Raw genomic sequence first — 24,229 nt, 5'->3', positions numbered from 1 at the left:
GAGTTACAAACGGAATGACAACGTTAATATACCCTCCATAGAAATGTGGTGGGCATAAAAACGACGGGTGTAAGTGCGGTTTGAATATAAATGAGTTAGCTGGTTTATTTAGTAAGTTCCTTTTTTCTATTTTTCCATTGATGAGTAGAAAACGCAAAACTCGGCAAAGAAAACATAATTATATAAAATAATCTTGAAACAATATTCGAACGTATTTCACTCTACACTGTGGAACTGCTATATGGGTGCAGTACAAACACTGGAACCTATATCAAAGTGAATTCTAAAGATGAAATTTGGCACAATACCGTGAAAAAAGTTGCTCAGAATCATCCAAAACCCGAACATCATTCGGTACCCTCATGTGGAAAGTTTGTAGTAATATTGGCAAAGATCTGGCACCGGCTGTAGACCCCATTAAAATATAATAAAAGTAGTTTAAACCAAATACATGGAGATACCATTACATGTGTGTTATCGACAATGTTTGACACAGAAGGTGAAAGCCATTAAAACGCAAATACCAAATGTGAAACCTAGATCGATATACCTGATTTACAATTCTCAATATTGTGTCAATTGTGGACTGTATCTTGATTTCAAGAGACAGACGGACATCGCTAAATCGACTTAAACTAATATGCTGCCGATGATTATAAATACTTTATGACGAATGTTTAGAGGTGCTACAAACGGAATCATTTTATTTTGCCATTGTAGAAATCAGTGTCACGACGTACAAAACAAATATTTCCGACTGGATACTGCACAATTATCAGTGGCACAATTAATGCATATTTTCAAACTTAACTATTTGTTTCAAAATTTATATACTTCCATTTGTAAAAACGAACAAATTGCAGGTGGAAAAAAGTATGTGTTGAGAGATAATAGTAAAATTTAACTTGTAGTTGAGAGTAACATATTAACATTTGTCTTAGAAACATTTGCTACCAGATTATTTTAACTCGACCAACGTGAAATGAACATTATATATTATTTATGTTGTTCTCTGATGTATATGGTATCACATTAAGTATCCCTATTAATAGTAGTTCTAAATTATCATATTTACTGCAATATATACAAATGCAATATTTTTCCGTAAAAAGTTTGGTTAAAATGCCGTGCCCAACGTTTTGTTAACATGTCATGGCAAACGTTTAATTAAAACGACGTTCCAAAGGACGTGGTTAGTTAAAAATACCTTTTCTAATGATCCTCTCTTCTAAAAATATGTGCAAGAGCTAAAATTACTTCAAACACAATTCACTTGAACAGATGATTAAACAGCAATGATAATTTTGCTCGGTAATTTTAAAATCTGCGGCTTAGACAAAGTAATCTACCCATATGTATAAACAAATTATTGTTTTTTCTACCAATTTTTAATTTTATTTTGACATGACAATGTACCAAAACAATTTGTAAACCGGGATTAATTAAAAGACGCAAAGTCTTTACCATTTCAGCGTTAGTAAGACACTAAATTTGTTTATTAAAAATATTACTTAAGAACTAGTTATGATAATATGACTTAACCTAAATTATCATTAAGTGTAAATGAAAGAGAGAGAGATAGATACCAACTGTACACATGCATATGCACCATGCCACCATAAACCTTAGGGGGAGGTCATACACATGCATAGCTATCTCACATGTGGCAAGCAAACATGCTGCACTTGCTTATCAGTCTGAGTAAAGATTACATCCCATTATCTAACTCCACCACAACACATGCAGCAATTAAAAATTCTGTATTATTTATTTCTAACTCGAAGGTCTGCTCACCACATTTTCTTATCTTATTTAATGTGGACTGTATTAAGAAGATCCCTGTTTAACAATTTCCTCTCATCTGCACTAAGTAGCCCCGCTATTCTCTTTTATTATAAAAACATGTTCACTTATCCGTGAACACAAATATTTGCGACTTAACACTACAGAAATGTCAGTAGCACAACAAATGTATATTTTAATTTATTTCGCATTTTAAAACTTAAAAAAATTTATGTATTTCCGTAAGTAAAACCGGAACTGGGTGGAAAAGCTTATGTATTGAGAGATAATATTAAAATATAAGTTGTAGTTGAGAATAACATATTAACATTTATCTATTTGTTTCAAAATCTATGTATTTTCATAAGTAAAACCGAAACAGTTGTAGACTGAAAATGTTATGTGTTGAGAGATACTATTAAAATATAACTTCTACTTGAGAATTACATATTAACATTTGTATTAGAAACATTTACTGCCATGTTATTACAACAACGTGAAATGTTATGTTATTATATGGTATATATGTTGTTCTCTAACAGCGTGCTTGTCCATTAAAAATAAATGTAGGTCGTCCGCGGGCTTAAACTTGAACATTGAGTTACCCGCTGTAAATATGAATAACACTGAGAACGTTCAGACAAATAAGAAGACTAAATGTACATGAATTGCAGTTAAATGTATATCAGATTTGAGTGCTAAGGTAACACTACCATCACCTCCATCAATTGTCAAATCATGTGGGTTATGTTATTAAAATTCGGTATGAAGAGTTTCTAATGGGTTCTGTCTTCTGCGACAGAAGATTGTTGGAATAAGCTCAATATTTCCTTTAGCCCTTATAAGCGGTACCTCATAATATATTGTACGTAGGTAATTTTAGCCACAATTTTTGCACACCTTTCTTATTTAGTATTTGACACTTTAACAACCACTTAAGCAGGAAACCTGTACCGTTATCTATCTATTTCACAAGCAAAAAATTTAAGTGGACCCAATATTCAATTCCTATCCTTTTCTTTTCATACGTTTTATTTTCGGCCCAACAGAATTTATCGCGTTCTAACTTATTATTATATGATAACATTTCTCAACTATACGCTTCCGCCGATTTCAGATTTATTATCCCTAATTAGTAGTTCTAAATTATCATACATACTTCTCAAAGTTTAATTAAAATGCCGTGCCAAGCGTTTAATAAAAATGACGCTCCAATGGTTTCAAATACCTATCCTAATGCCAGGTAACTCTCCTCTCCTCTTAAACGAAGTGCTAGTACTACTCATACAGATATTAACCAATGGTTGTTTTTTGCTAACAATTTTTATTGGCATCTGTATAATAAACGATAAAATCAGAGCCACAAAGTTCCAAAAAAAATCACATTAGTTGCAATCAAATGCATATAAAAAGCACAATTTGTCTATCTGATGTGAGTGATCAGAACAATCGAAAACTTTGGTTTTATCCAGTGCTAGAATCAGTACTATCACCTCCATCAATTGTCTTTCTAGTCATGTCGGTTAGGTCTACTAAAAAAAGTTTAAGTAAGAATCGCATAAATTATAAAAGTTTGCAACGATTTTATCATATTACTTTTATTTTAATAATATAAACACATGGACACATACATTTATGCAGCTACCGGTAAATTCCAATGCTGAATTCCAATCAGCCAAAACTGGTTGGATGTGACTATGCACATCATCGGGTGGAAAAACTTAGGGTTGGCGTCTACTGAAATCTTATGAATTACCACTTAAAATCTAGTACTTATCTAAATATCTACTTAAATAAAACTTAGATGCTAGTCAATTAAAACCCAAATATAAATTATATGAATATAACACTGAACCTAACCAAAACCTAAATAAAAGGCTGAACTTAAATTTAAAAAAGTATATATATTTAATAACTTAAAGGAACAAATGGGGTAATGATGTGGGAGAATACGGTAACTAAGCACTTTTTGGGATTGTATTGGTCTATGTACGGAAGACGAAGGAGAAAAACGATTGGGTGAGTGTGAGCAACGACGGTGATTATAGTGAAGCCTAGTCGGAGAAACACGTGGTGATATGGAAAGAATGACTGGACGTGTGGATATAAATAATTGGACAAGTTGGTGGTACGTCGGACGATGGTAAAACCAGAGGTGAAGAACCGGGATGGAGTTGCAAGACATATGGTGATTTGCCTGGAGCTTTGGAGTCTAGAGGTGTCCGTTTATGAAGCCTTCGCAAAACTGCGAAAGGGGTTTTTAAGATTGCCTTCCTCCCAAGATTTTATTGTGGTCGTAAAGACCTGGACGGGTGAACACGAGATGGGACCTGAAAGAATCCAACCGAAAATGGTATTTTGCGCCAAAAGAGAACCTAAGATATTTCATTGTACCCTGGGCAAGAGAATACGAGGATACAAATCCGTACCAAACAATATATCTACGGAGCGCAATCAAAGGGTCTGCTAAACATATGTTAGTTAAACCATTTGACACAAAAGAGTCGACGGAAAAGAATGGGAGATTACTAGAAATAGTAGGCAGAACAATAGCTTCTGTGTTCAATGTAATGGAGGAATCGAAACGAGAGTGGATACTAACACGAAACATTTTTCTGCACGTTAACGCGGATGAACTATTTACACCAGAAATGGTCTCGATGTTGGATCGAGGAGGTAGTTGTTATCTGCGCTGAAGGTTTTCTGTAATAATGGTAGCCTCGGAAGCGGGGTCTATGAGAGCTCTAATAGAATAATAACTGTATTGATGAACGAGATTTATCATGGCGGTGCTGAAAATAACCTTAGCATTATGGGTTGTTTGATAAACCTGAGGATTTACTACAGTAGAATTTGCACTAGTGGACGTAGAAGCATCGTTACCTAAATTAGGGACCGATTGGGTACAAGGGGTTGGATTGTAGGTTTGAAGAGCTAGGGTTGAACACTACACTACGGGTAGGAGTCGTTCTAATTGACCTATGTATCAGTGTGTGATGCCTTTCACCGCATAGGTAGCAGTTGTGGGTGCTGGGACACTTCCAAATCGAATGGCCTCTAAACGATCTATAGAGCCCTACAGCGATGTGTCATTACATTTTTTTGGTTCCTGGAAAATTATAAAATCAAATAAATAATTTATGTAAGTAGTCCTATTTGTCTTGTTTTGTTGCTGAAAATAAAGCTTGTGCCTTGGCCATCGGACGTTATTGGAGTAGTCTATTTTGGATCCATATCTGTTAAGATAAATACGCGAGCAGGAAGAAGAAGAATAAAAAATAAAAAGAATTGCCGCGCATTGCTGTTGCATCGAAGGCTGTTCTTATGCTGAGACTTACAAATTGGTTGGCGTTTTTGGTTCCTGTGTTTGTGTGCTTTTGTTTGTAAACAATAGAAGTGATCTGGTGGAGTTGCTGTATGTGCTTTGCTCCTGTGTTTGCTGTGTTTAATGATCTCTGTACAATAAGTCTTTACTGTGCTTGTTGTTGTAAACTGTTGTGGTACCTGTATCTTTGGTCATGCCCGCTGAGACAAGAACGTATACATGCCGGCTGTGGTATTTGTGGAATGTTTTTCCACATAAAATGTGTCGATGTGTCAAGAGAGCAGCATAGTTTTTTGTACAAACATAGGAAGTCACTGATGTTCTTGTTTAAGTGTCCTACGTGTATTAAGAAGTGTGACGACGAAAGTCATTTCATTTGTTTTCGTCCCCACTTTGTTGTTGAATTTTAAAATTTATTTGTGTAAAGAAAGAGTTGTTATATAAATATGAATTTCCAAAAAAAAATCACCGTCCTTTTATTTCCAAAACTTAACCAACCCCCCTCATAGTTATTTACATCAACTTCTTGTTTGGCATTGATTTTAACACTGGACAGTTAGGTTCAATGACCATCATAGTCAAGGCCACGCAGTAGCAGCAAGAAATATTGTTAGATCACACAACTGCAATGCCAATGCATTAAACCAATGCATAGGCAGCCAACAACAAGCAAGCATCACAACGATCGATTCAACCAAAGCATTGCGCCAATGCATAAACACACAACAACAAGCAAGCATGGCACAATGCATAAACGCACAACAACAAACAAGACACACTGGGCATTGATGTTAATGCATGGTAGTGGAGACCGGGCAACATAGGCATAGCATAACAACAAAGACCATGCATGACAGTGAACCATCGTTCGATGATGGCAAAGCGAAGGCATCAAAGACAAAATTTATAACTGTTTCGTGTGACAACAAAAAGGCTTTTGCATAGAAGGTCTAAGATCACGTGACATGCTGCGAGGCTATAAAAAGGAAAAATCCTATTAGAAGTTCTTTCAGTTTGTGAAGTGAACTACAGCGAAGAAGACAGGTGAGTCAGAGTGGTGAAAAGATAGGAAAACTGTAAGAGGTGTTCATAAGCCCTTCGGTAACTCGCGTTCTCGAGCTAGAGTTTAACCCTTGAGGTGTCATAAAGCCCTTGGGTTCTTCGGGTATTAACCCCTTGAGGTGTCGTAAAGCCCTTGGGTTCTTCGGGTTTCTTCGTATTTCATCCCCTTGAGGTGTCATAAAGCCCTTGGGTTCTTCGGGTATTGACCTATTGAGGTGTCGTAAAGCCCTTGGGTCTTCGGGTCTATTCGCTTCTAAACCCTTGAAGTGTCGTAAAAGCCCTTGGGTTCTTCGTATTTCATTCCCTTGAGGTGTCGTAAAGCCCTTGGGTTCTTCGGGTATTAACTCCTTGAGGTGTCGTCAAGCCCTTGGGTTCGTCGTTATTAACCACTTGAGGTGTTTAAGCCCTTGGGTTCTTCGTATTTCATCCCCTTGAGGTGTCGTAAAGCCCTTGGGTTCTTCGGGTATTAGCCCCTTGAGGTGTCGTCAAGCCCTTGGGTTCTTTGGTATTAACCCCTTGAGGTGTTAAAGCCCTTGGGTTCTTCGGGTTTCTTCGTTATTAACCCCTTGAGGTGATAAAGCCCTCGGGTTTTCTTCGTTTTTCATCCCCTTGAGGTGTTTGAAGCCCTTGGGCTCATCCATATCAACCCCTTGAGGTGTTCCAGCCCTTCGGATTTTATCGTTCATTTTAACCCCTTGAGGTGTTAGAGCCCTCGGGTTCTTCGTTATTAACCCCTTGAGGTGTTAATAAGCCCTTGGGTTTCTTCGTTTTTCATCCCCTTGAGGTGTTTTGGAGCCCTTGGGTTCATCCATGTCAACCCCTTGAGGTGTTTCCAGCCCATCGGGTTTTTATCCTTTTAACCACCAGCACCAAGAGAGCACGAACGTCCTAGGTACCGCTGAACTTGCCGCTTTTTATATATATTCTTACCCGAACTGTTAAATATAAGTAAACCCCAATCAATTCTGAATAAAATAAACGTATTTGCTTAAAAACAAACCACTTGCGTTTTTTACTCTCTCGGTCACTTTATAAATTTCTGTGGCAGACCCTCGACCCCGCGAGCATACCTCAGCAAGAAGAAGGAATTTGGGTCGTTACAGTGGCGCCCGAGCAGGGACCTGAGAGAGTTTAAACGTTAAAAAAGAATTGATTGCAAGGATACGAGAATGCCGGCATCTTTGCGTGTCTCCTGGGCCTACGCCCTGAGAAGGGAAGACTTGTTGGCCTATTTAGAGGAGTTCGGTTGTCCAACATCTGGTACCGTCGAAGAGCTTCGTAGACGGTTCGCCCTCTTATTATCTGAGGACCACTCCCCGGAACGATTCTCTCGACTCATAGAATTGCAGGAGAAATATGAGAAGCCAACTACCAGCCAGGAATTAAAATTTCTTACCCCGCAGAAAACACCCAATATAACGGTCACCGCGTCAACTACTCCATCAGGTGAAATCAATCAACCCACAGACGAAAAGCAAAGGAAACAGGGACTGGCCGTGGCTGCTTCTTCAAATATACCCCCCGTACGGCCTAGTACCGATATTAACACAGACAAGGCGGCTTGGGATCCCCGGGCCCTAGCAGACCAGGTCCGAAAATGGAACATCAGTTATGATGGTAGCCGAGGTCCCCTAGAATTTATAGAAAGATTGGAAGAACTGGCCGTCATGTATGAGGTTAACCTGGAATATTTGCCCCGGATGATGCCTGAAGTATTGAAGGAAAATGCCTTGGTATGGTATCGGAACAACAATCAGCAAGGGACAACCTGGAGGCAACTTCGAGAAGACTTCCTCCGTTTCTTTCTGCCGTCTAGGTATTTCGAACAATTGGAGGACGAAATACGGAAAAGAAAACAACGGCCACGGGAACCATTTAAATCATATACATTGAGCATGCAAATTTGATGCGCCACAGCACATACACGGAAGGCCAGAAGCTTGAGAGAATTTTTCGAAATGCCCTCCCGGAATACCTCTGGTACATAAGACGTCGGGATTTTCATACGCTCAGCGACCTGCTCGAAATGGCAGACGATTTGGAGAGTTTACCTCCCGGCTCCGGTCCCATACGCGAGCAACATCGACAAATAGATCCGACCGACGGGGGGAGCAAACAGGACCGGGTCGATCCAATTACTGCCTGTAGACGCTGTGCTCGACCTGGACATTTTGCATCTGGGTGTAGGAATTCTCAGGTGTTGTTTTGCAGGGATTGTGGTCGTACAGGTGTTCGCACTATTGATTGCTGCCGTGTTATGTCGGGAAACGGCGATCGGATCCGAAAGAACAGAGGGGCAACGGATCCGCGGAAAATGACCAGTCCTCTCAACTAAGAACTTCGCTTCGCGTAGAAGCAACTAAACTGGTGGCTACTATAATAGTGGCGAGTCAGCCTCTAGCTGCAACGGTGGATACTGGGGCAACCAGTAATTTCATCAGTGAAAAACTACGTGAAACCATTGACTCGGTACTTTTAAGCACCCCACACACTGCCCATGTTACCTTAGCCGACGGTTCCCAACGGCAAATACGAGAAGCGGTTCATACCCAGGTCATATTTGGAAACCGGCGATTGTCAGTCAGATTTCTAGTTATGCCTGATGCCACAGAAGACCTACTACTAGGACTCGACTTTTTGGTTAAAAGCGAGGCCCGTATCAGCTGCGCTGGTCTCACCTGCGACTTCGGTGTACAGCCGGAAGCACATCGACTCGGAACAATCATAACCACGTCAGCAGTGGAAGAAGAAGGAGCCAAAGCGGTCGGCCATAAAACGGTAAGTGAGCTTGAAAGAAAGGACCAAGCAAGGATACAATCCTTCTTAGAGGTCGAACTCGGACAATTTGACGAAATTAAAGGCCCGTCTACTGCGGCGATCCATCGAATTAAAATGAAGGACGTCCGGCCCTTTAAGGCCAGATATGCACCCCGAAATCCGGCTATGCAGGCCATCATTGATGAAAAAATAAACGAACTTTTAACATTAGGATACATAGAGCCCTCACATAGCCCGTACAGTTCCCCAATTACGTTGGCCCAAAAAAGAAACGGGACGTGGAGACTATGTATAGACTTCAGTCAACTCAACAGTCGATCTGAACCAGACGCTTATCCACTTCCCAGAATTGATACCATCTTGAATCGACTACGAGAAGCCAGATACGTGAGCAGTCTCGATTTAAAGGACGGCTACTGGCAAATCCCTCTGGAGGAGGACAGTAGAAAATATACTGCATTCGCTGTAGCTGGACGAGGGCTATATCAATGGAAAGTCATGCCGTTTGGTCTTCACTCGGCACCCGCAACATTTCAACGCGCATTGGATAGCGTAATCGGACCAGAAATGGAGCCACATGCGTTTGCCTATTTAGACGATATTGTTGTCATCGGAAGAACGTTGGACGAACATTTAGCAAATCTGCGAAAGGTGTTCCAGCGGTTGCGTGAAGCCCGATTACGAATCAACCCCGACAAATGCGAGTTCTTCAAACGGGAGACTAAATATTTGGGCCACGTAATCAGCGGACAAGGCATTCACACTGACCCCGACAAGGTTGCAGCAATTCAGGGGATAGAGCCACCCAAAACACTTAAGGAGTTACGGCGTTTTTTGGGGGTAGTTTCTTGGTACCGGAGATTTGTACCCGACTTTGCCACTATTGCTCAACCCCTAACGTCACTTCTTAAGAAAGGCAAACATTGGAAATGGACGGAAAACCAACAGACAGTGTTTGAAGTGCTCAAAGCCAGACTCACCCAGGCCCCAGTACTCGCCTGCCCTGACTTTTCACGGAGATTTGTCCTTCAGACAGACGCTAGCGATCATGGACTTGGAGCGGTTCTAACCCAGGCTTTCGACGAAGGTGAACGAGTTATAGCATATGCCAGCAGAACGTTGAACGGGGCAGAAAACAACTACTCGGCCACAGAAAAGGAGTGTCTAGCGATAGTATGGGGCATTCAGAAAATGCGCCAATACCTCGAAGGCTACAATTTCCTGGTCATAACGGATCACATGGCGCTAAAATGGCTCAACTCCATTGAGAATCCCACTGGAAGACTAGCTCGCTGGGCGTTGGAGTTGCAACAATACACGTTTACCATAGAATACCGGAGGGGAAGCTTAAACGTAGTAGCGGATGCCTCGTCCAGACAGCTGGTGGAACCACTGATGAGAGCTGTGGAGGAATCCGTTACTCAGTGTCCCTGGATTAAAGAAAAATTGCAAGCGATCGAGAAGAACCCGGAGAAGTTTCCAGATTACGCCATAGTAGGCTCAAACTTGTACAGGCATATTCAAAGGACCAAAGATGACGAGGACGACACGCCATGGAAGTTATGCGTTCCTTCCCAACTGCGTGAGCGAGTTCTCCGGGAAAATCATAGCCAACCGGCAGCCGGACATCTAGGTATCCGGAAGACCATCAACAGAACGTGTGGACGCTATTATTGGCCTGGTATGACTCGTGAAGAAATGTGAGTCGTGTGGGCGGGAGAAATGTTAACTTCGGTACCGGAGGAACCCTGGGCAGTAGTGTGCGCTGACTTCGTGGGCCCAATGCCACGCACCAAGCACGGAAATAGCATGCTCTTAGTATTTCTGGACCGGTTCACGAAGTGGGTTGAGTTAGTCGCGATGCGGAAAGCCACGGCAGAGGGGGTGATAAAAGCATTTAGGGAAAGGATACTATCTCGATTTGGCGCACCGAAGTTATTCGTTACCGATAACGGAAGCCAGTTCACCAGTAAGGTACTGAACGTTTTCCTGGAAGAAACTGGAGTACGCCGACAATTTACTGCTCCATATTGTCCACAGGAAAACCCCACGGAGCGAGCCAACCGAACGATAAAGACAGTAATCGCTCAGCTAGCAGGCAATCAGCACAACAAATGGGACGACTTTCTGCCGGAAATTACATTGGCAGTTAATTCAAGTGTTTCTGAGTCAACGGGGTACAGCCCGGCTTTTCTTATGCGGGGTCGAGAACCAAGGCTTCCAGGTGCTCTATTCGATGAGATAACCATCGGTTCGGGTGCTCGAGTTGTAGAGCCTTCGAAGAGGGCGGTCGAACTACGTGAGATTTTCCAAATAGTAAACAAGAATTTGGCTCAAGCTGGAGAAAATCAGAAAAGACGGTATAATCTCAGACGTCGTAAGTGGACTCCAGTTGTCGGAGACCTGGTTTGGGTAAAACAGCACCCACTGTCAAAAGCTACAGACAATTTCGCGGCGAAATTGGCACCTAAATACGATGGGCCCTTCGAAATTATTAGTTTCCCTTCTCCGGTGATCGCGAGGGTTCGGAAAGTTAACGGGAAACACGAAAGGAACGCTCACCTCGGGGATATGAAACCTTACGTTTTACCGTCTGAACATCTAAATTGTGTAGGTACTAACATAGATACTGTTTCTTCTACCTCAACAGATTCCCAAAAATTAATAATGGACCAACCTACCCAACCATTACGTACAAAGGCTTTTTACAAGCATCAATACCAGCTTGTGGAATCCCTTAAACCCTGCTCCGTTGTGCTCACGAGGTTGGAAGAGAAGGAAACGCATGCACTGCGGAACAAGAACGCAGGGTCCAGTCCTACCCCTAAGCCATCTAAAAGGGCCAACACCACCAAGCCCAAAAAGAGTAGGCTCCCCAGCCAAAAGAAGATGCGGCGTGATGTACCATCCTCATCACCGGTAGTAGTCGAGACTATCGTCATCTCATCTGACGATGAGTTACCATCTACCCCGCCTCGAAGGCCACCTGTGGTACACGACTACCCGGTCACCCCCCCTCCTACAGTGTCACCCATGGCAGCCGGAGACACCATACCCGACTTACCACCGACGCCAGGTCGCACACTTTTTATGACCATGGAATTTCCACCGGCGACCGTACGCAACGTAGGTTTGGATCTGTCCCCTCGGTATGCACCGGACTCGGATTCGGAGACCGAATGCTACCAACCACATATTAATCGCCGGTTGGAGCAGGTGAGAAGCCCGAAACCCCCGACAGTATCCAGTGTGGTGGTCGTACCGGTAACCTCGGAAAAATCTGTTGAGGACATCCAATTTGAATGCCGGGAAATGCTACCAGAGGAAATTAGGAGCGAATTACAGCCGTGTCTACGAGATGCTCTTCGCCGCTGGATACTTCACCACCAACACAAGCGGGTTTTTACCATTGGCGGGAAAAAGCTCCGGGTCCACGTCAATCGACAAGGGAAAATTTTTGTGCGGATGTTGTGAAGGCAGCCGGCTCGTTTAGAGAGGGGAGGCAGTGTGACGACGAAAGTCATTTCATTTGTTTTCGTCCCCACTTTGTTGTTGAATTTTAAAATTTATTTGTGTAAAGAAAGAGTTGTTATATAAATATGAATTTCCAAAAAAAAATCACCGTCCTTTTATTTCCAAAACTTAACCAACCCCCTCATAGTTATTTACATCAACTTCTTGTTTGGCATTGATTTTAACACTGGACAGTTAGGTTCAATGACCATCATAGTCAAGGCCACGCAGTAGCAGCAAGAAATATTGTTAGATCACACAACTGCAATGCCAATGCATTAAACCAATGCATAGGCAGCCAACAACAAGCAAGCATCACAACGATCGATTCAACCAAAGCATTGTGCCAATGCATAAACACACAACAACAAGCAAGCATGGCACAATGCATAAACGCACAACAACAAACAAGACACACTGGGCATTGATGTTAATGCATGGTAGTGGAGACCGGGCAACGCAGGCATAGCATAACAACAAAGACCATGCATGACAGTGAACCATCGTTCGATGATGGCAAAGCGAAGGCATCAAAGACAAAATTTATAACTGTTTCGTGTGACAACAAAAAGGCTTTTGCATAGAAGGTCTAAGATCACGTGACATGCTGCGAGGCTATAAAAAGGAAAAATCCTATTAGAAGTTCTTTCAGTTTGTGAAGCGAACTACAGCGAAGAAGACAGGTGAGTCAGAGTGGTGAAAAGATAGGAAAACTGTAAGAGGTGTTCACAAGCCCTTCGGTAACTCGCGTTCTCGAGCTAGAGTTTAACCCTTGAGGTGTCATAAAGCCCTTGGGTTCTTCGGGTATTAACCCCTTGAGGTGTCGTAAAGCCCTTGGGTTCTTCGGGTTTCTTCGTATTTCATCCCCTTGAGGTGTCATAAAGCCCTTGGGTTCTTCGGGTATTAACCCCTTGAGGTGTCGTAAAGCCCTTGGGTTCTTCGGGTTTCTTCGTATTTCATCCCCTTGAGGTGTCATAAAGCCCTTGGGTTCTTCGGGTATTGACCTCTTGAGGTGTCGTAAAGCCCTTGGGTCTTCGGGTCTATTCGCTTCTAAACCCTTGAGGTGTCGTAAAAGCCCTTGGGTTCTTCGTATTTCATTCCCTTGAGGTGTCGTAAAGCCCTTGGGTTCTTCGGGTATTAACCCCTTGAGGTGTCGTCAAGCCCTTGGGTTCGTCGTTATTAACCACTTGAGGTGTTTAAGCCCTTGGGTTCTTCGTATTTCATCCCCTTGAGGTGTCGTAAAGCCCTTGGGTTCTTCGGGTATTAGCCCCTTGAGGTGTCGTCAAGCCCTTGGGTTCTTTGGTATTAACCCCTTGAGGTGTTAAAGCCCTTGGGTTCTTCGGGTTTCTTCGTTATTAACCCCTTGAGGTGATAAAGCCCTCGGGTTTTCTTCGTTTTTCATCCCCTTGAGGTGTTTGAAGCCCTTGGGCTCATCCATATCAACCCCTTGAGGTGTTCCAGCCCTTCGGATTTTATCGTTCATTTTAACCCCTTGAGGTGTTAGAGCCCTCGGGTTCTTCGTTATTAACCCCTTGATGTGATAAAGCCCTTGGGTTTCTTCGTTTTTCATCCCCTTGAGGTGTTTTGGAGCCCTTGGGTTCATCCATGTCAACCCCTTGAGGTGTTTCCAGCCCATCGGGTTTTTATCCTTTTAACCACCAGCACCAAGAGAGCACGAACGTCCTAGGTACCGCTGAACTTGCCGCTTTATATATATATTCTTACCCGAACTGTTAAATATAAGTAAACCCCAATCAATTCTGAATAAAATAAACGTATTTGCTTAAAAAACAAACCACTTGCGTTTTTTACTCTCTCGGTCACTTTATAAATTTCTGTGGCAGACCCTCGACCCCGCGAGCATACCTCAGCAAGAAGAAGGGAATTTGGGTCGTTACAGAAGAGCTCTGATGATAAGGCAAATACCTCTTCTTCAGCGGTTGGTTGTATGGAGATTGCTAGCAGTATGGAAATAGGTGCCGATGTTATTGGAACAATGCAGAAGGAGTTCGAATCATATAAGCTATGCCTTGAGAAGCAATTTGAGAGCTTTATGCTTAAAATTAAGGATGTTGTGAAAACAATAGGTCGGAGGTTGATGATAGAATTCATAAAGTTGAGAAGTCAGTCCGACGGTGCCAAGATGCTGTTAAGCGTATGGAACAAGCTAAGCAGGTAACAGATGCAGAAAGTGATGTTCTTACTAGGCGTCTCAATCGATCCAATATAATTATTAGTGGCTTGCCTGATGGCATTAAACAATTAAGAGACCCTGTGCTAAGAATAGCAGCCTTGTGCGGTGTTGATGTACAACCTTGTGATGTCAACCACTGTTGTTACATTTCGAAAGGCAAGTCTGTGCTTGTAAAGTTTAATTCTGTACTTGTGAGAGACACACTTATGGCTAATTACCAAAAGCGCTGTAATTCGCTGTTGCTTAGTGATATTACTGGGGTAGGTGTAAGAAGTAGAGTTTACTTGAATGATCACCATAACCGTGCAGCCTCTAAATTAATGTATCTTTGTCGAAAATTATGGAGAAACAACAAGATCCGAAGATTTAAGTTAAAAAGTGAGGACAACCTCAAGGCACTGGTTTTGCTCCCAGATGGACGGGAGGAAGAATTTGATATTCCCCAGTGTGTCAGAGGGGAAAGGTCTTAATATTTTTGGCGTGACAGAATCTTGGTTAAAACCTACAATTTCGAACGAAGCCATAAAAATACCAGATTACATTTCTTACAGAAGTGATAGACCTGGTAGCAGAGGAGGTGGTGTTGTTTTGTATGTTGCACAGGATATGAGTCATAAACTTGTGTGTAGAGGTAATTCTTATGGTGATGTCGAATATATTTTTTGTGAGGTTATTGTTAATAATATTGTTTTCTTAATCGGCGTTGTTTATTTGCCTCATGGTAATATATTGGCTTTGGAAGATGAAATTTCTGACCTTGTGGTAAAGTATTCCAATGTTATCATTATGGGGGACTTTAACAATAACGTGTTTGATTTGAACCGAAGTGTATTGGTGCGTGATGTTTGTAGTCGTTTGAATTTATCTGTTGTTCATAATTCAATGCCAACACATGTCGATGTTGCGCACAATTCTACTTCTTTGTTGGATTATTTGTTTGTGTCGAATTTGAGTTTGTTAGCATGTTCAAATCAATTCTCTTGTCCTGGCATTTCTGACCATTCGTTTATATTTTTGTCTCTCAATGTTCCTAATTGTCGTAGTCGTCTGTTTTATGAATATGCGGACTACAGTTCTGTTGACCCAGTAGCGATTTCGGATGCTTTGGATTTATGCAACTTTGAAGAAGTTTTTACAGTAACAGATGTTGATTCACAGGTAAATATACTAAATGTTTGCATACAGTTGTTCCGATAAGAAGAAGATTTTATAAGAATAATAATAGTGATAGGTTTAAATCTTCTGACATCCGTTATCATGTTTCCCTTAGGGATTCTGCATATAAGGCGTATTTTCAAAATAGGACTTTAGATAATTGGAGAAATTTTTGTCGTTGTCGGAACCGTGTTAAGAAAGTCATAAGGAGGTTGAAGTATATTGCTCACAAGGAATTGTTTATGAATAAAACCACAAAGGAAGTGTGGTCAATATTAAATAAGAATGGTTTGAGTGATGAGGAATGTGAAGTTGAAAATGTGGATGTTGAGATGTTGAATTCTTGTTTTGTCTCCAATCAATCTATGGATGTCTGTGATATTTCTTGTGTTCCTGTAGGTGCTTATGATGGTTTTTCGTTTCGTGCCATTAGTTATGATGAAGTTATTAGTGCCTTTAATAAAATTAAGTCAAAAGCAGTAGGTTACGATGGCTTTAAACTTAAATTTCTTAAACTTGTTTTTCCCTTTGTTGGTCCTTTTGTGCTTCATGTTGTGAATACCATTTTGACAGTGTCTGTGTTTCCTGAGCTCTGGAAAATTGCTAAAATAGTGCCTATTCATAAAAGTGGTGATTCTGATGAGTACAGACCCATATCAATAATGCCAATTCTTTCTAAAATGGTTGAATATGTATTGAAAGATCAAATGTTAGAATATATAAATGAGCATTCACTATTACACCAGAGTCAACATGGATTTAGAAGTAATCGTAGCACAACATCTCTTCTGGTTGGATTGACTGACAATATAATAAATTCTGTCAGCGCTGGTGATTGCTGTGTTTTATTATCACTTGATTTGGAGAAGGCATTTGACAGGATTAATCATGCCAATTTAATTAGTAAGTTACATCGTCTCTTCAATTTTTCGTCCTCGGCTTGTAAGTTAATGTTTTCTTACTTGTTCGGGAGAAAACAGTATGTCTCTGGTAAAAATGTTGTTTCCAATCTTCTTCCAGTGAGTAGTGGTGTGCCACAGGGCCTCTATTGTTCGTTATGTATGTTAATGATTTGCTGAGTTGTATTAATGGTAGGAATTGTATGTCGTTTGCATTTGCTGATGACATTCAAATTTTGTTTAAAGGAGAATATGTGTTCATGGATGTGTTGCAGTCGTCAATTGATTTTAATATTAATATGTTGGTAACTTGGTTGTCCTGTAACGGTCTCTCAATAAATACTCAAAAATCTAAAGTTATGTTTTTTGGGAACTTGCAAGAGGATTCAATTAGAGTTTCCATTTATAGGACGCCTATAAATGTTGTAAGCTCGATGAAATGTCTTGGTTTGTTTCTTGATTCTGGTTTGGTGTTTGATGTGCATGTGAATTCTTTAGTGTCCAAAGTTAACTTTATTTTAAAGAAGTTGTACTGCTTGGACATAGTTTTGCCTAAGAATTCAGTTGGTACATGCATTAATAATGCCTCATTTTTATATTGTATTGAGATTTTTGGGGGTAGCTACGGTTTTGTTTTTCGTAAGTTAAAACTATTGTTTCATAGGGTAATGTGATATGTTTTTTGTGTCAAACGTCGTGATCATATATCTCCTTCTGTGAAAGAGTTTCTTGGTTGTTCGTTTGAGTGTTTTGTGAATTTAAGGTCAATGTTGTTCTTCTACAAACATTTTAAATTGAGGACATCTTCTACTCTTTTGGATCTTTTTAATTTTTCGAGATCTGTAAGAAACCTGCAAATTGTTATACCACGCTTGACTCCTCTGTTGGAAAAATCCTTGTATGTAAGAATTGCTCGCATTTTCAACAATCTGCCACCTAATCTTAAGACATTGAATTCTTCCCTAAAATGTTATAAGCGTAAATTATATGCTCATTTCAATATTGTTTAAAATATATAGTTTTCTTGTGTTAATTTGTTTTTTTCCTTGCATAGTTGATTTATCTAAATCTTCAATGAATTGTGATTTTTGCTAATCTTTTTTTTTGTTATTTTTTTAATGTTATTTTTAAGATTAAGGACGTTATGAATAGTTTTGAGTAGTCATGTATAGGAGTTCTTGGAACCATCAATCAATTGTTAATTTTATTCATTTTTTGTTAATTTGTTTTAGTGTTTAATTTTAAGTAATTCTTTTAGGATTAAGGATATTATAATTAATTTAGAGTAGTCATGTATAGAAGTTTTTTGAACCGTCCATGGCCCTGTCGGCTAGGTTTCTGTACTAGTTGAAAATAAATAAATAAATAAACAATTGAAACACAAGTCTAACTTATTTACTATATCCACTTTTTGAACGTAGGCAAACCGTTTAAAAAGGAGAACAAGAGTAAATAGAATGAGGTTCATTAAGGCAAATATGACAACGACGCTTGGTATATGATTTCAATGCTTCAGGCGATTTTACCGAATGTGCCTTATCGTTACGCGAATTAGATGACTTTGAAGAATCTATACCTTTGATGTCGTGCAAGCAGGCAAGCATTTGTATTCTCTCAGTAAAGAAGTAATCGAGCTCGTTCCATGACTGTAAGGACGATTTCTCTTTGAGACCCTGTTCCCAGGGTGTTAGAGTGGACGAATGGTGAGATGTGGTGTTTTCAGTTACAGGTGGATAAGTGGGGGCAGGAGGAGATGTAACCGACTTTTTCATTAATTTCAGATAAACAATCAATATATGCCTGACAACTGCTTTGATATTTTTCATCGGCAGAACAAATGTTATCGCTCGTCGTACCTTCCGATGTAACTAAAAAATCAATAGACTTGGCGTAAGTGTCCTTGACATTGTTCCATAAGTCTTGGAGCTAGGTACCTCTTATTTCAATGTTGAAAAAGTGTGAGTTTCCGGCTTATGCATGGAAGCAGCCAACAAATTTGAACAAGCGCGAATAAATTGCGCCAAAGTTGTATCCGACATTGGCTAGGTTGCCAAAACAATTACAAAAAACTGGATGAAATTTGTTATAAATGGTGTTGAAATTAAAGTTCCATTGTCGAAAACGGAAACTATATGCACTGATTTAAAAAACGAAGCTAGGTTGCCAAAACAATTACAAAAAAAAACTGGATGAAATTTGAAATTAAAGTTCCATTGTCGAAAACGGAAACTATATGCACTGATTTAAAAAATGTTATTTGTCTTTAAAAAAATCAAATGAGGTGGTAACGAAATTTTCTGTTGAAATGTCAAAGAGTTTCACGAAGAAAACACGACCAAAAAAGTAGATGACAAATTTAGGGTGCAATATAAGATAAAATATAAAAATATCGAAAAATATTTTAAAGTTGAAATAATTCGGTATGTACTGGATGTACTAAACAATTTATTGTTGCAGTTTATCTTGATTTATTTAACAAAAAACGCAAAAAAAGAATAAAAAAGAATAATATTATATCCTATAATACAATGTTAAATGGTATTTCAAAGATGCCGGAAATAGGGTGAAATTGTCTCAACATGCATACAACCAAAAGACAATTTAATTAGGCTCACAAAGAAATAAAAAGAATACTTTAAAAAATTATTCCTTAAATTCAGACTTTTTCTCGATCCCACTGTGCAGTGGTGAATTACGATTACCGCACAAAAGGGAATAAAACACAAGCAGTATTTGTGAACAGGTGATGGAGGGGAGAGGGTAACTACTACGCTACCAACAGACCAACAGTGAGTGGTGGGAGAATTAAATAAATTGTTGATTTGTGGTGTAGGCAGTTAGAGCTGCGCTTGGAAAAATGAGCTTGGAATAATGATGGTTGTTATAGTTGAAATCACCGCACAACCGAGGAGTACGAATGTTCTCTCAACAAAGCAGAAAAGGGTGGTGGATTATTAAACTTTGAAAAAGCAGAAGAAATGCACGCTACTATGGCAAATTAAAAAAATGCTGAAATCTCACACAAACAAAAAGCAAGGGAGATATTTTCTTAGAACACTTTCCTTAAGGAAAAAAGGCATGATTGGTAAACAGGCAAACTTCGCTTTTGCACAAATCTGGCTTGATTCGACCAAATTGTGTAGATCAGGCGTTGTGGGGGTTAAGAGAATACATTATAAGTTACCATTTGGAACGAATTTTAAAATTTTCAAAACAAATCCGTTCAAAATTCTGTTAAAATTATAAAAATACCGAATATAGCCGTTATATTGGGGTCCTAATTGTTTGTCATAAGCCATTACCATACTCAAATTCGAAACTTGAAATAAACGGTGAGTAATGTAGCTAAAATCATCAAAATATCGCATATAAGGTGGTACCGTTATATCGCAGACGTGCGAAGACCTGGACCAGTGTAGACAATTTTCTGTCACAGGCTGTAGCATCCTACACGAACTTTAAATACGACATCTAAAACAATTTCGGTGGGTATTGTACATAAAATCTTCACTGATATATGGGGCCTATACGAAGATCTTGACCTGCATAGACAATTTTCTGTCAAAGACTACAGTTTTCATGACCAACTCTAAATACGAAATTTGAAACAATTCCGGTGAATAATGACGCTAAAATCATCAAAATACCAAATATTGGGAGGTACCGTTATATGGGGGCTATACGAAGACGTGAACCTGCACAGACAATTTTCTGTCAAAGACTGTAGTAGCAATTACGAACTTCAAATACCAAATTTGAAACATTGCCGGTTAATAATGTCGCTAAAATCATCAAAATACCGAATATCGGGAAGTACCGTTATATGGGGGCTGTATGAAAACGTGGCCCATTGTCGAGCTTAACCTGCCTACTGGAAAAGTAAATATATGTGCAAAATTTTAGCCTTCTATCTCAATTCGTTCGAAAGATAGTGTGATTACAACAGACAGACAGACGGGCAGACGGACATCGCTAAATCGACTTAGAATTTTACTCTGATCAACAATATATAAGCTTCCGATAGTAAAAGCCAAGTGAAGTCAAATATTTTTTTAATCTCTTTGTCAGTTACTAATACATTAAAACTATTTTCCAATAGGATAGTAATTATTCATACATCAAGGTTAGATAAACAGCAACTACCGCCGCTCATAGACTATCCGCGCTCAACTTTCTCCGCAGATGGAGGGTGTAGAGGAGATGCCAGTTATGTCAATCAGCATCCGTTATTGACTGAGCTCAGAAAGTTGATGGGTAAAGTATCTCACTTATACACCCGCCATTGATGAGTAGAAAACGCAAAACTCGGTAAAGAAAACATTATTATATAAAATAATCTTGAAACAATATTCAAACGTATTTCACTTTACTGGAACCTATATCAAAGTGAATTCTAAAGATGAAATTTGGCACAATACCGTGAAAAAAAGTTGCTCAGAATCATCCAAAACCCGAACATCGTTCGGTACCCTCATGTGGAAAATTTGTAGTAATATTGGCAAAGATCTGGCACCGGCTGTAGACCCCATTAAAAAATACAATAAAAGGAGTTTAAACCAAATACCAAATATATGGAGATACCATTACATGTGTGTTAACGACAATGTTTGGCACAGAAGGTGAAAGTCATTAAAACGCAAATACCAAATTTGAAACCTAGACCGATATACCTGATTTACAATTCTCATTATTGTGTCAAATTGCAAAGCTCTAGTTAAATATTGTGGACTGCATTTTGATTTCAACAGACAGACGGACATCGCTAAATCTACTTAGACTATTATGCTGCCGATGGTTATAAATACTTTATGACGAATGTTTAGTGGTGCTACAAACGGAATCATTTTATTATGCCACCTGTATTATAAACGTTACTGCAAATTATTAGTATTTTGCCATCTGTATTTTAAACGTAGAAATCAGTGTCGCGACGTACAAAACAAATATTTCCGACTTGATACTGCACAATTATCAGTAGAACAATTAATGCATATTTTCAAACTTAACTATTTGTTTAAAAATTTATATATTTCCATTTGTAAAAACGAACAAATTGTAGGTGGAAAAAATGTATGTGTTGAGAGATAATATAAAAATTCAACTTGTAGTTGAGAGTAACATATTAACATTTGTCTTAGAAACATTTGCTACCAGATTATTTTAACTCGACCAACGTGAAATGAACATTATATATTATTTTTATTGTTCTCTGATATATACGGTGTCACATTAAGTATGCTATTAATAGTAGTTCTATATTATCATATTTACTGCAATACATACAAATGAAATATTTTTCCGTAAAAAGTTTGGTTAAAATGCCGTGCACAACGTTTTGTTAACATGTCATGGCAAACGTTTAATAAAAATGACGTTCCAATGGTCAGTTAAAAATACCTTTTCTAATGAACCTCTCTTCTAAAAAGATGTGCAAGAGCTAAAATTATTTCAAACTCATGTTACTTGCACAGATGATTAAACAGCAATGAACATTTTGCTCGGTAATTTTAAAAATCTGCGGCGTAGACAAAGTCATCTACCCATATGTATGAACAAATGATTGTGTTTTCTAACAATTTTTAATTTTATTTTGACTACACAATGTACCAAAACAAATATTTCCGACTTAGCACTGCAGAAATATCCGTAGCACAATAAATGTATATTGTCGAAAACGGAAACTATATGCACTGATTTAAAAAACGAAGTTAGGTTGCCAAAACAATTACAAAAAAAAAAAACTGGATGAAATTTGAAATTAAAGTTCCATTGTCGAAAACGGAAACTATATGTACTGATTTAAAAAATGTTATTTGTCTTTAAAAAAAAATCAAATGAGGTGGTAACGAAATTTTCTGTTGAAATGTCAAAGAGTTTCACGAAGAAAACACGACCAAAAAAGTAGATGACAAATTTAGGGTGCAATATAAGATAAAATATAAAAATATCGAAAAATATTTTAAAGTTGAAATAATTCGGTATGTACTGGATGTACTAAACAATTTATTGTTGCAGTTTATCTTGATTTATTTAACAAAAAACGCAAAAAAAGAATAAAAAAGAATAATATTATATCCTATAATACAATGTTAAATGGTATTTCAAAGATGCCGGAAATAGGGTGAAATTGTCTCAACATGCATACAACCAAAAGACAATTTAATTAGGCTCACAAAGAAATAAAAAGAATACTTTAAAAAATTATTCCTTAAATTCAGACTTTTTCTCGATCCCACTGTGCAGTGGTGAATTACGATTACCGCACAAAAGGGAATAAAACACAAGCAGTATTTGTGAACAGGTGATGGAGGGGAGAGGGTAACTACTACGCTACCAACAGACCAACAGTGAGTGGTGGGAGAATTAAATAAATTGTTGATTTGTGGTGTAGGCAGTTAGAGCTGCGCTTGGAAAAATGAGCTTGGAATAATGATGGTTGTTATAGTTGAAATCACCGCACAACCGAGGAGTACGAATGTTCTCTCAACAAAGCAGAAAAGGGTGGTGGATTATTAAACTTTGAAAAAGCAGAAGAAATGCACGCTACTATGGCAAATTAAAAAAATGCTGAAATCTCACACAAACAAAAAGCAAGGGAGATATTTTCTTAGAACACTTTCCTTAAGGAAAAAAGGCATGATTGGTAACCAGGCAAACTTCGCTTTTGCACAAATCTGGCTTGATTCGACCAAATTGTGTAGATCAGGCGTTGTGGGGGTTAAGAGAATACATTATAAGTTACCATTTGGAACGAATTTTAAAATTTTCAAAACAAATCCGTTCAAAATTCTGTTAAAATTATAAAAATACCGAATATAGCCGTTATATTGGGGTCCTAATTGTTTGCCATAAGCCATTACCATACTCAAATTCGAAACTTGAAATAAACGGTGAGTAATGTAGCTAAAATCATCAAAATATCGCATATAAGGTGGTACCGTTATATCGCAGACGTGCGAAGACCTGGACCAGTGTAAACAATTTTCTGTCACAGGCTGTAGCATCCTACACGAACTTTAAATACGACATCTAAAACAATTTCGGTGGGTATTGTACATAAAATCTTCACTGATATATGGGGCCTATACGAAGATCTTGACCTGCATAGACAATTTTCTGTCAAAGACTACAGTTTTCATGACCAACTCTAAATACGAAATTTGAAACAATTCCGGTGAATAATGACGCTAAAATCATCAAAATACCAAATATTGGGAGGTACCGTTATATGGGGGCTATACGAAGACGTGAACCTGCACAGACAATTTTCTGTCAAAGACTGTAGTAGCAATTACGAACTTCAAATACCAAATTTGAAACATTGCCGGTTAATAATGTCGCTAAAATCATAAAAATACCGAATATCGGGAAGTACCGTTATATGGGGGCTATATGAAAACGTGGCCCATTGTCGAGCTTAACCTGCCTACTGGAAAAGTAAATATATGTGCAAAATTTTAGCCTTCTATCTCAATTTGTTCGAAAGATAGTGTGATTACAACAGACAGACAGACGGGCAGA

The 24,229-nt window shown here is 39.0% G+C and overlaps 2 protein-coding genes across 2 annotated transcripts in view; one reads left to right on the top strand and one right to left on the bottom strand.

The window, feature by feature from the left end:
* The window catches only part of LOC101890272 (uncharacterized), a 124,014-nt gene that overhangs the window by 83,550 nt on the left and 16,235 nt on the right, over positions 1-24,229 (bottom strand). The gene's annotated exons all lie outside the window — the stretch shown is intronic.
* On the top strand, positions 1,775-12,593 carry LOC105262514 (uncharacterized). Its single transcript, XM_059119885.1, has 2 exons — positions 1,775-6,151; positions 11,598-12,593. Exon 2 carries the CDS (start codon positions 11,615-11,617, stop codon positions 12,419-12,421), a length of 807 nt encoding a protein of 268 aa, XP_058975868.1. The 5' UTR covers positions 1,775-6,151; positions 11,598-11,614; the 3' UTR covers positions 12,422-12,593.

The sequence above is a fragment of the Musca domestica genome, unplaced genomic scaffold, assembly GCF_030504385.1.
Source record: "Musca domestica strain aabys unplaced genomic scaffold, Musca_domestica.polishedcontigs.V.1.1 156, whole genome shotgun sequence".
Lineage (NCBI taxonomy): Eukaryota > Metazoa > Arthropoda > Insecta > Diptera > Muscidae > Musca > Musca domestica.
Note: the sequence above shows the minus strand (reverse complement) of the source record. Positions and strands in the feature narration are given on the sequence as shown.

Bases quoted from the DNA above. Each gene is read 5' to 3' on its own strand.
- LOC105262514 (XM_059119885.1), top strand. From the start codon at position 11,615: ATGGACCAACCTACCCAACCATTACGTACAAAGGCTTTTTACAAGCAT.